The sequence below is a fragment of the Felis catus genome, chromosome A2 (assembly GCF_018350175.1).
Source record: "Felis catus isolate Fca126 chromosome A2, F.catus_Fca126_mat1.0, whole genome shotgun sequence".
Lineage (NCBI taxonomy): Eukaryota > Metazoa > Chordata > Mammalia > Carnivora > Felidae > Felis > Felis catus.
This window is the reverse complement of record NC_058369.1, coordinates 147,281,136-147,294,642: the sequence shown is the minus strand read 5'-3', so window position 1 is coordinate 147,294,642 and position 13,507 is coordinate 147,281,136. Positions and strand designations below refer to the sequence as shown.

The 13,507-nt window shown below is 35.3% G+C and overlaps 1 protein-coding gene across 3 annotated transcripts in view; it reads right to left on the bottom strand.

The window, feature by feature from the left end:
- MKLN1 (muskelin 1) overlaps positions 1–13,507 on the bottom strand; it is a 378,358-nt gene that overhangs the window by 139,530 nt on the left and 225,321 nt on the right. For all 3 annotated transcript variants that reach the window (XM_003983064.6, XM_006929380.4, XM_003983063.6), the window contains one exon: positions 960–1,029. In XM_003983064.6, the coding sequence (XP_003983113.1) occupies positions 960–1,029 (70 nt within the window). The remainder of the gene's footprint in view (positions 1–959; positions 1,030–13,507) is intronic.

Here is a 13,507-nt window from a genome sequence, read left to right as displayed (position 1 = left end):
TACTAGGAGTTGGAGAAAAATATAAGACAGGACTCACAAGAAGCTTCAACAGGTTGTGGTTGTTTTGTAAAGGCAGTTGATGAATAGATACTTGTTTTATTATTCTTTATACTATATATAAAAACTATGAATATGTATTCTTTGGATGTGTATTTTGCAATTAAACATTTAAGTACCAGGTGATCCAAAAGATATGCAGTTAAAAATATATATAAAAGGAAAAATAAGTATAAACATTAGGTTTCCAAAAATTACACTAGAAATTACACTGGAATTCACTTACCCATCTGCTTTCCTATCAGAGCATTAATTTCCTCCAGGATATGGACATATTATATGTTAATGCTTAAAGAATATAACCGAAAGAATGACTTTTTAAATTCATATGACCTCAGACAGCACTTTTCAAGGAAAGAATTTAGTTCATGGTCTTGATATCATCTAAATATACCACTTTAGTAAAATAACAAACTATATTAAGTTTATTTTCCCTAAAAGGCAGTCATTGAGTCCAAGTCCAACTTACTAACATTTCCTTAAACATTTACAGACCGACTTGAGTTTGAATACAATAGAAGTCACAACATCTTCTTGGATCAGCACTGAGATCAGTTACTGCTCAAAATAGTAACAGCACCTAAGCCAGTTCTTTTCATTAACATTTTCCTCAAAAGGTATCAAGAAACTTAATTTTGCATCATTAGTTATCTGGAAAAAACACATATTAGATTTTAAATGCTCCAGGAGACACAAGTAAGCCTATGTTTCATCAAATTCCACACTGCATTTGTCTATGAAATAAACATTCTTTCAAAACTAAAAAAAACAAAAAACAAAATAAAAATCTACCTCACATTTTCAAAGACTGAATAAATTATTAATGGATTCCAGATAATTGCTGTCAATTAAATGCCTATTTAAATTTTGACTTCTAAATGGTATCAGGAGCTTCATCTTACCTGGGGAGGATAGTTGCTCTCTGAGGACCACCTTGAAGATTGGTCATTTGGTTTATCCACTAAAATGTTCCTGAAATAAAGAAAATTATAGCAAATAATTAAAATTATAAGTGAATATGGGGGATGCGTGGGTGGCTCAGTCAGTTAAGTGTCCGAATCTTGATTTTGGCTCAGGTCATGATCTCATAGTTTATGAGTTTGAGCCCTGTGTCAGGCTCTCTGAACTGATAGGACAGAGCCTGCTTGGGATTCACTCTCTCTCCCTCTCTCTCTGCCCCTCTCTGCTCACACTCTCTCTCTCTCTCAAAATAACTAAAACTTAAAAAAAATAAAATAAAATTACAAGTGAATATGAATATGCAAAAAGAGGAATAATCTACCAGATGCTGAAATTACCATAGGTATATAATGTTTGGAGCTTGAACAGAAAGAGAAAATAAAACAGAATAAGGAACAGAAAAGCTCTAGTATATATAAGATTTTGAAAATATGATAAAGGTAGCATTTCAAACAATGGAGAAAAAAGCAAGAAAAAATATACTTCTGCTTCATACCAAGTGACAAAGTGAACAGTACACACATTTAAGGTGAAAAAACAAAATACCTAAGAATAAATAAATTACCATATATACACATCATATATATCACTATATTACACAATTATATTGTTATATGTTATATATATAATACATATATTAACATCATATATGCATATGTATATACATACAATCAATCTTTAGATTAAGAAGTCTTTAAAGTACAGCATCTGAATCAGAACTCTGGGTGAAAAAAAGGAACTGATGTAAGTAACTTTAGAAGATGGTGCCTTCACCTGAAACTACAAGGCTAAAGACAAATGGAACCATATATAAAAACTGTACTTTATTTTATGAAGTTGTTTTCTAAGATATATGGGTTAATTCTGAAATAGTTTACATGTAATGTATACTGGGGTTGAATAAATAAGTAAATGGATGGCAGATAGTGGGAGCCAAGCTTCTCACTTTGGAGTGGAAAGTTACAGAAAAGCAAAGGGAGGATGGTTAGAATGAACCCTGAGGTACTGGATCAGAGCCAGAGACATCAATCACTGTGAACTCATGTTTAGTTTAATATGGACACAGATAAATATAAAAGTAATTATAGATATATATGTGCATGTATGCACACACACCACAGTTTTTCCTAACTCTGTTTATTAAAAGGGACTAGAATTAGTGACACCCCAGTAGCAATGAGCACTCACAGCACCCAGAGCTTGGTTTCTACATAATATACCCCAATAAAAGAAAATAGGGATTCTAGGGGAAATGGCTGGTTCTAGGATTGGAACAGGGTTCAAAAGATAAACCTGGAGCATCCTGTAGCACTCAAAAAAATTAAAAAATAAAGGATGGAGACATATCAAAAAGACACAGAGAAACCAAAATAAAAGAATGAAAGAATGAATGGCCAAAGCTGAAATAATTTAAATAACAAAATAAATAGTGTAGTACTGGATTATAACCAAAGAATATAATAAATATCCATGAGTCCATACTAATATAATCCCACTCTAATCATCCAACAAACTCAAATTGAAGAACATTCAACAAAATATATGACTAACACTCCTCAAAACCCTAAATATAATAAAAAACAAGGAAAGAATGAAAACTTGCCACAGACCAGAGGCAAGTAAAGAGACATGATAACTAACAGTAATGATAGTTTATTTATTTTTTCTTAGTAATCTCTACAGCCAATGCAGGGTTCAAACTCATGACCCCAAGATCAAGAGTCACATGCTCTTCCAACTGAGCCAGCCAGGTGCTTCAAAAGTAGTAAGTATAAACATAAACATAAATACTTATTTATCTTCAATGTACAGATTAGGAAACTCAGAGAGATAAACTAATTTGCCTAAATATATAAACACCTAAGTAAGGATTTGAACCCAAGGCCATCTGACTCCAAAGTCAATGCTCTTAATTATTATACTCCACAGCTTGAGAATTATTCCACTTCTTGGAACTTAACCAAAAAAATAATCCAGGGGATATAAATCATCCACATTCATCACAGCACAGTTTATAATAGCAAACTGTAAGCAACCTAATCATGTAACAATAAGGAATTAATTAGACAAATTATGACATAACTGTGTTACAGAATACCATGTACTCATGATCTACAGGCTAACTTTAATGTCACTGGAAAATGTTCACTACACAGTAAGTGAAGAGAAAAAGTAGTTTATAGTGTGTGTGTGTGTGTGTGTGTGTGTGTGTGTGTGTGTGTGTGTGTGTATATATAACAAACCAAGTATTTTAAGTAATAATATTCATACATGGAGAGATAAGTTAAAGAACATATACTAAATTGTCAGTGTCACTTTCAGTGATGAGATTACATGGACTTTTCCCGTTTTCTGTACTATTCAAGCTTTCTAAAATTAACACACAGTACTTTCATAATAAAAAAAGTTTTTTAAAAAAGAATGAATGGTAAAACACAAAATGAAAATAACCCTACACAAAAAAATTGTATTGCAGTTAAAAGCTAAAGCTAAAAAACCAGGATTAAAAAAAAAAAATCACTGACATGAATGTTATAAAGCATGCAAGAAAATTGAACATAGAACTATAATAAAATGGAACCACAAAAAAATCATTCATGTTAATGAACGACATGAGGGAGTTTAACCAGTCATAACTGAAAGATGAGCAGATGGACCACTAAATGCAAAGTCAAAGAGGCCAAACAGTTGCAATATGTTGTGGTCTTGTGAATTTTGAAATGCCTATTAAATAGTGTTTTGGAGATTCAGCAGTTGGGTATCTGAGGCTAAAACTCAGGGGAAAATACATGTATCTTTAGGGACATCAGTACATCATAGCTAAAGTATTTAAAGCCATGATACTGAATGGGATGACCTAAGGCCTGAAATGGAGCTAGAGAAGCCAAAGGACTCATTAAGCTATGGAGGTCCATCATTTTGGGGGTCTAGATGAGAAAGGTCAAGCAAAGGAAACTAAAAAGGGACAAAGGTGAAGAAAACAGAAACTCAGAAAAGTGTGGATGCCAAATGAAAATATTTTAAGTAAAGAAGTGAAAAACTACATAAAATGCTGCTGAGAAGATAGGGACTAGGTGTATTCACCCTCATATGCCTCACTCCAAGGCTAAATGCTGCTACATGCAAAGTGCTTAATAAATATTTGATAATGATACGAACAGATAAATAAGTAGCACTACAAAGAAAAATTAAAATAGAACCATCAAAGCATAAAATATATTAATCATACTTATTACCTGCAACTTAAGCTTATACTAAGTCAAAATGAATGATAAATGGGGCAACTGGCTGGCTCCATTGGTGGAGCATGCAGCTCTTGATCTCAGGATTGTGAGTTTGAGCCCCACTTTGGGTGTAGAGAATACTTTAAAATTTTTAAAAATAAATAAATGACAAATAAAATACAAGTCAGAAATAAAGTGAGGTTAGCCTGAGGTGGTTTGGAAAGATGGAGGCTTGAATATATTCCTGATAATCTCCAGTCACAACATTGGGTCAACTACTAAGCACCTCTCCTGCCTGTGCGCAGCAGGTGACAGAGGCCAGAACCAGAACTTTAAGAACCATAACAAAAGCTTGGCCATAGGAATATCAAAAGACCCATGGACATCTCTCTCCCCAATAGAAAGGCATCAACTGCATGAGCATTTCTGGGACAATCTGCTCGTCTCCCTGGCTCACAAAGAGCTTCAGGAGAGCTAACCGATTGGGTTCCCTTTACCACTAAACTTGAGAATCCTCTTAGCTGAGGATATCCAGATACTGAGAGATGTCTCCTGGTAACCCACAGAGAACTAACAACATACAAAAAGACTGCTGGTCTACCCGCTATCTGAGGTATGACAAGCTTTACCCAAAGAGCACACAACACAAGAAAGCTTGCATAGAAGAATAAATGCAAAAAGAGAGCCAAGAAATCTTTTAAGAAAGAATAGTGAAAGGAAGTCATGTTATCAGCTTTTAAAAACACTTCAAATCCCTAGAATTAGAAACAGTAGGGAATGGTATAGAAACAGACTTATTTCAGAGAAACAAAAACCCAGAAATTGAGCCCAGTGTATAATAGAATTTAATATTTGATAAAGGCGGTATTTTATTTCATTGGGAAATGGTAGTTCATAGTTAAATGATGCTTATGCAACTGATGGGAGAAAATAAGTTAACTCCTAACTAATACAAAATTAATGTCAGTTAACAATTTTAACATACATACATACATATACAAAACTCTTAGGAAAAGTACTTAGGGGCCAATATATGCAACCAAAAGTGTTAGATCTTTTTGCCAAGAAACCAGAAGGTGTGAAAAAAAATAACTATTTGATTATGAAAAAAACTTTTAAAACACCATAAAGAAAACCCAGAAACAAACAATAGAAAAAAATGTTTGCAACTCATAGGAGTAATAAGGTATTTATATCTAAAATATGAAAAATATTATTTCACATTGATAATAAGACAAACACAATGGAAAAGCAGAATAAATGATACTAAAATCATTAAAATAACCAATAAACAGCAACAAAAATTAACATAAGATATTCTTTTTCATCCATCAAATTGATTAAATTAGATCCCTACTATCAGGAAATCAGGTAGAAAAAGGTAGACATGTCCATTACCCTAGGCTTTATGGAAAGTTAATATGCAGCATCTATTAAAACTTTCAATGTTCATATTCTTTTCCTTAGCACTCTCATTTCAGAATCTATCCCATAAAAATAAAATCATCAGTACATAAGGACATATGTATACAGACTTGTATATATGAGTCTGTTTAATGCAGCATTTTTACAGTATCAGAGAAAATAAATTATAGAACATATAAACCATGGAACATTATACATTATACCAGAGAAAATAAATTACAGAACATACAAACCATAGAATATTAAAGAATATTTCAGGAGTGCCTGGGTGGCTCAGTCGGTTAAGCATCCGACATCAGCTCAGGGCATGATTTCACAGTTCACGGGTTCAAGCCCCCTGGGGCTCTGTGCTGACCTGGAGCCTGCTTCAGATTCTGTGTCTCCCTCTCTCTGCCCCTCCCTCACTCACACTCTCTCTCTCCCTCTCTCAAAAATAAATAAACATTAAAAAAAAATTTTTAAGAATATTTCAGTTCTATGTCAGCTAAGTGGGGAGAAATTTCTGCAATGTAAGATACAAAGAAGCATCTATGATTCTATCATTGTTAACAAAAACCTATTAGTTATATATTTGTATACAATTCAATTAACAAGCATGGTATGACCTAAATTTATATCAAGTTATATAAAGCAAGCACAGATACAATAAGCCTAAAATGGAACATAAGTACTATTAAGGGATTTTAACATTATTTATATAAACAGTAAAAATCATTATTGTAAAAATATGACAGTTGAGATGTTGACAAACTTTCCGTATTTCTGGCAAACTGACTACACTAAGTAAGATCAGATAATCAAGTCGGGGTCAATCTTTCTTTCTTATTAAAAGACATAGGAGATGCAGAAGCAAATAATAAGGACCTGTTGGCTCTTAAAATTTTTAAGTGACAGGTTATCTCCCAAAGCTTAAAGTCAATTGTAGATTGTTTTTAATTCTCCCTCCTGAATGTTCCTTTCCTCAATCCATTTCCGCTCTCCTGCAAAGCAAATTAGAAAGGAGATCAAGGCAGTGGCTATTAACATCAGTCCTTCACCAACAGTAACAGAGGCACTTATGGAAGCATTCTATAAAACATGTTCATTTAATTATCCTTCCTGGTGTACTTCCTAAAGGCCTTTTGAAATCCACCGCTACTACTGGCATAATATAATAGTTTTTCCTTCTTTTAATTCTGAGGAATGAGCAAGAGACATTAACCTCTAATGCTAAACATATCAATCACAATAGCAGTTTACAACCTCTGGTTTCTAAAAGGAGAAATACCCCATCTACAGCCTCTACTGAAGGAGCAATCCTAGACAGTGATGTTTTATACCTGTGACTTTCCCTAACAACTATCTAAAGGACAGTTAATCTAGACTGGCAAATGACCAATGATGAAAAAGCATAAGACAAAAAAAAAAAAAAAAGTATAAGTAAACAGAACCATTGAAACAGCAAAAAGATACAGAATAAGAATAAAGGAACAGAAAAAGAACAGAAAGGAGAAGCAGTCAGTAGTGAGATAAGAATGCAGCAGACAGGGACGCATGGGTAGCTCAGTCAGTTAAGTGTCTGACTTCAGCTCAGCTCATGATCTCACGGTTCCTTGAGTTCGAGCCCCTCGTCGGGCTCTGTGCTGACAGCTCAGAGCCTGGAGCCTGCTTTGGATTCTGTGTTTCCCTGTCTCTCTGCCCCTCCCCTGCTAGCGCTCTGTCTCTCTCCCAAAACTGAATAACCGTTAAAAAAAAAAAAGATTGCAGCAGACCAAAAAAAAAATTTTTTTACTATTGTCTGAAAAAATAAATGACAAGCAAAGAAAAAAGTTATAGAAAACACAATTCAGTATAGAAACTATAGGATTCAAATAATAATGATTAATATAGTAAGGTTAAGTATTTGCCATTCTAAAATACTTCCTGGGGTTCCTGGGTGGCTCGGTCGATTAAGCCTCTGACTTCGGTTCAGGTCATGATCTCTTGGTTCTAATGAGTTCCAGCCCCGCATTGGCCTGTGTGCTGAAAGCTCAGAGCCTGGAACCTGCTTCGGATTCTGTGTCTCCCTCTCTCTCTGCGCCACCCCCCCCCCACCTCCACCCCCCACTGCTTGTGCTCACACTCGCTAGCTCTCTCAAAAAATAAAATAAAATACACTTAAAATACAAAATGCAAATAATAACTGAAAACTGGTCAAGAGGAACTGATAAGGAAGATGGGCTGAGGACTAAAACGACTTTCCATGTTCACCAGGGTTTCTAAAACATACATTTTAATTTAATTTTACTTATTTGTTTAAATGTTTATTCATTTATTTTGAGAAAGAAAGAGAGCAGGAGAGAGGGAGGGGCAGAGAGAGAGGGAGAGAGAATCCTAAGCAGGCTCTGTGCTGTCAGCGCGGAGCCAACACGGGGCTCAAACTCACGAACTGTGAGATCACGACCTGAGCTGAAATCAAAAGGCAGATGCTTAACCAACGGAGCCACCCAGGCGCTCCAAAGTACATTTTAAAATTAAAATGTAATTTTTCATCCCTACCAATGCAGAATGAAAACTGAGGGCAATAAAAATGAGCCACATTAAGCCTTCAGACACAGAATACAAAGCTGTGAGTAATTAAATTCTTCAATAAGGACTATAAAATTTATAGTGAAACACATGGGCAAGTGAAATATGTAATACAGTGTTAACTTTTTCCAAGTTATGTCTCTATTTTGCATATTTTAAAATGTACTAAATATACACTATCAATTAAACATCAGAAACAAACTATTAAAATTCATCATGAGAAGACAATTTATTGGACATTTTGAGTTCAAATCAGCAAATTAAAAACCTTTTTTTGATTAAACATGCTCAAACCATAAGCCTACCCAGCAATACCTTTTAAATTACTGCTCTTAAGAATACTTTAAATATAAAAAGCAGCACTTGGGCAAAAAAAAATGGAGCATTTAACATTTTTTTTCTGCTAATGGATGCTCAGAATACTTATTGGTAAATCCAGTCGATTTTAAATTCAGAGTTTTAGATACTCAAATACTTTGATGTGAAGAAGTCAGTCCAGAAGAGTATTTTAAGGATTCAAGTCTGGAATATTTTCCTTTTAGTAGCTTAAAAACACCATACTAAAACCTGTGCCCTTTTTTGTTGAATGATGATTTAAACTTTGACTGGGAATCAAAAGATTACAGAGGTGGCCACTAATTGGTTGGGTGACCTTGAGCACATCACATCATCTCTCAGGGTTTTAATTCCTTTATCTGAAGTACAAAGAGAAAGGCTGAATTCCTTGGTCTTAAGTTTCTTCCAGCTTTAATCAGAGTGGCAGCATTACACAATTCTGCAAAACACCACTCATGAAGCCATGCTAACATTCTACAATTCTGTGAAAAGCCTTTTACATCCTTGCTCTAAGTATCATGTATAATCCTCTTCCTACATAGCAGTCAATAACAACAGACAACCCAGTGATTAAATAGTTTCCATTATGTGTGAACACTGCTGGGGTACCAGCATAACAGTACAAGAATGGGTACCTGTGGCCAAAAAGGTACCCGTGTATTTTTTTTAATTATGTTATTATGTATTTAAAAAAATTTTTTTTAATGTTTGCTTATTTTTGAGAGAGAGACAGACAGCGAGAAAGCAAGTAAGGTAGGAGCAGAGAGAGAGGGAGACAGAATCTGTCTGGAGCAGGCTCCAGGCTCAGCACAGAGCCCTACGCAGGGCTCGAACTCACAAACAGCAAGATTGTGACCTGAGCAGAAGTTGGGCGCTTAACCGACTGAGCCACCCAGGAGCCCTATTATATCTATCTTTTAATAAACAGTAAATGGAAATAACATAAAACTTAGAAAAAAATTATACAATAAAAAGTAATTCAAATTTTAAAAACAGAAATCAACTCAAATCAATTTTGAATATCCACAGCTATAGAAAGTTAAAGAGTATACTATAAAAATAATAGCTTCTCCAAAAATTACTTATACTTGTACATATCACAGAGGTTTAGACTCCTTTCCAAATACTTCCCAATTTTCACACAGAAGCATGGTAGGGAGGGGGCCTATTATAAGCTGAAGTTACTTAATTCAACAAATATTTACTGAGTCCTATATGCCAGACGTTGTGTTGGGCTCCAGGAATATAGTGGTATATAAGACAGGATCCCCACTTGTTTCTAAAAATTATTTTCAACTTTATTTATTTATTTTGAGAGAGAGCACAGGAACAAGCAAGGGAGGAGCAGACAGAGAGGGAGAGAGAGAATCCCAAGCAGGCTCTGCACTGTCATCACAGAGCCCAATGTGGGGCTCAAACTCACAAGTCATGAGATCATAACCTGAGCCAAAACCAACAGTCAGATGCTTAATCAACTGAGCCACCCAGGTGCAGACAGGATTCCCACTTGTGATACTAATGTTCAAATGAGAAGCAATAGAAAACAAGTAGAGTTGTGAACAAGATAATTATAGAGTATAAAAAGTGTTATAAAAGAAACAATGGGGTGCCTGGGTGGTTCAGTCTGTTAAGTACTTTTGTTTTCAGCTCAGGTAATGATCTCACCGTTTGTGAGTTGGAGCCTGGTTTGTGAGTTTGAGGCCCGAGTCAGGCTCTGGGCTCTAAGCTGTCAATGCAGAGCCTGCTTGGGATTCTCTCCCCTCTATCTCTGCCCCTCCCCCATTCTCACCCAGAGGAAGTCTCCCTCCCTCTCTCTCTCTTGCTCTCAAAATAAATAAACATTAAAAAAAAAAAAATTTTTTTTTAAGAAACAAACAAGGAATTGAGATATAGCAGGGGAGTTCATTTAAACCCTCTGAAAAAATGCTAACTATTCTAATTTAAAGGAGCCACCCAAAAATGAAAGTAAAATCAATTCTTTACAAAGCAATTAACAAGTTTAAAATTCTAGCAATAGGAAATAATCTGGTGAGGGAAATTTGAGAACTGAATAAAGTCAGATAATGTTCTCACAGGCTCTAAGATGAGGTAAATGCAAAGAAGGTAGGAAATCTCTAAGGGGCTGAGAACATTTAAAAAAAATGGTGTTTCTAGACCCTAAGAGGATTTCAGAACTATCCCACAAACATGCTCTTACTTTTAGAAGAACAGAGACTCACTCTGTGAAAAGAAACTGTGAGGAACAGAAAATAAGTTAAACAAAGAATAAAGAATGTCGACTCCAGGAGAGATCAGAGTCATATTCTACGTGGGCAGAGATCTAAGTCACACAGACTTAAAAAAGCACAACAGCAAAATACATTTAAAGGTGACTCTTCAGAGAGCAAAATACCCAGAAAACTTAGTTATAAAGGTAAAAAAAAAAAAAAACAAAAACAAAAAACACCTCAGTACATCTCAAAAGTCCAAAAATTTTTTTAATGTTTTTTATTTTTGAGAGAGAGAGAAAGAGAGAACACCGAGCAGGGAAGGGGCAGAGAGAGAGGGAGACACATAATCTGAAGCAGGCTGCAGGATCTGAGCTGTCAGCACAGAGCCCGACGTGGGGGTCGAACTCCAATTTTTAAAATACTTCACAAAGCCCAAAAACCACATCTCTTCTGCCTACAGAAGTTCTTCTAAAACTAATGGAAAACCAAACTTACTTAAACGCTAAAAACTAAAAAGCCTACAATAAGATATTTTAGGGAAAATATTAAACGTGAAACAAATATTACTCTAACAGATAATAAAAACACATGAGAAATACGCAGCCACCAAAAAGATAAATGTCACTAATTATTACTTCAACACGACCTTGTTACAGAAACTGGTCTGGATCACCCGGCAGAAGAACCCAGCGGCACTCAGAGATCTTGGAAGGCAGGAGGTTTATTTTACACTGGTGGGCTCAGAGGAGATCAATCTCCAGAGGTCTGAGCCCAGAGCATCAACAGAGGGGACAATTTATAGTCTGTTACTTCTCCATTCCTCATTAGTAGTAATTTGGCGCCAGGGGCGAGCAGGGTGGGAAGAAGAACCCGGAAGGGGAGTCTTCAGGCAGGGACTGAAATTCCCCTACCAGTCCTGTCAGCCATCTTATACCAGATTTTTCCCTACCAACCTAACACAAATTTTAAAAATTTATATTTAAAAAGTTATAGTTTAATATGAAGCAGTAAGTCAAAATTACAACAGGTCAGAAATATTATGACTAGACAGCAGGGAAGTATTAAGACTCACCAATAAAAATGCAAAACCAGTAGAAAGAAGGAAATGATGAAGATTAGAGAAGAAATAAAATAGAAACAAACACAATAAAAAAGATCAATGAAACCAGGAGCTCATTCTTTGAAAAGGTCAACAAAATTCATAAACCTCTAGCCAGACTCACCCAAAACAAACAAACAAACGAGAGAGAAAGAGAAAGGACTCAAACAAAATCAGAAATGAAAGAGGAAAAATAACAATTGACACTACAGAAATACAAAGGACTATAAGAGAATGTTATGAAACAGTATATGCCAACAAACTGGACAATTCATAGGAAATGGATAAATTCCTACATATAACCTCCCAAAACTGAATCAGAAAGAAATAGAAAATTTGAACATTACCAGCAATGAAATTGTATCAGTAATCAACAAACTACCAACAAACAAAAGTCCAAGACCAGATGACTTCACAAATGAATTCTACCAAACATTTTAAGAAGAGTTAATACCTATTCTTCTCAAACTACTCTAAAAGATAGAAGAGGAAAGAAAACTTCCAAATTCATTCTATGAGGCCTGCATTACCCTGTTATCAAAACCAGACAGACACCACAGGGGCGCCTGGGTGGCTCAGTCGGTTGAGCATCTAATTTTGGCTCAGGTCTCAATCTCGCGTTTGTGGGCTTGAGCCCTGAGTCAGGCTCTGTGCTGACAGCTCAGAGCCTGGAGCCTGCTTCGGATTCTGTGCCTTTCTCTCTCTCTGTTCCTCCCCCGTTTGCGTGCTCGCTCGCTCTCTCTCTCTCTCTCTCTCTCTCTCTCTCAAAAAATAAAATAAAATGTTAAAAAAATTAAAAAAAAAAAGACACCACAAAAAAAGAGAACTACAGGCCAATACCTCTGATAAACATAGATGCAAAAATCCTCAACAATATATTAGCAAACTGAACCTAACAATACATTAAAAAAAATCATTCACCATGTTTGAGTGGGATTTATTCCCAGGATACAAGGGTGGTTCATTGTTCATAAATCAATCAATGTGATATATCACATCAATAAAAAAAGGATAAAAACCATATGATCATTTCAAGACACAGGAAAAGCATGTAACAAGGTACAACAACCATTTATGATAAAAACCCTCAACAAAGTAGGTGTAAAGGCAACATACCTCCACATAATAAAGACCATATATGAAAAATCCACAGCCAACGTCATACTCAGTGGGGGAAAACTGAGAGTTTTCCCAAGATGAGGAACAAGACAAGGATCCCCACTCTCACTACTTATATTCAACACAGTAATGGAAGTCCTAGCCACAGCAATCAGACAAGAGAAAGGAATAAAAGGAAGGAAACTGATGAGGAAAAAGTAAAACTTTCCCTATTTACAGATGACATGATACTCTATATAGAAAAGATTCCACCAAAACACTACTAGAACTGATAATGAGGTTGCAGGACACAAAATCAATTTACAGAAATCCATTGCATTTCTATACGCTAATAGTAAAGCAGCAGAAAGAGAAATTAAGAAAACAATTCATTTACAACTGCACCGAAAATACAGGTGGAAATACCTAAGAATAAACTTAACCAAGGAAATGAAACAACTGTATTCTGAAAACTATAAAACACTGATCAAAGAAATTGAAGACAACCCAAATGCAAAAATATTCCATGCTCATGAATTGCAAGAATATTG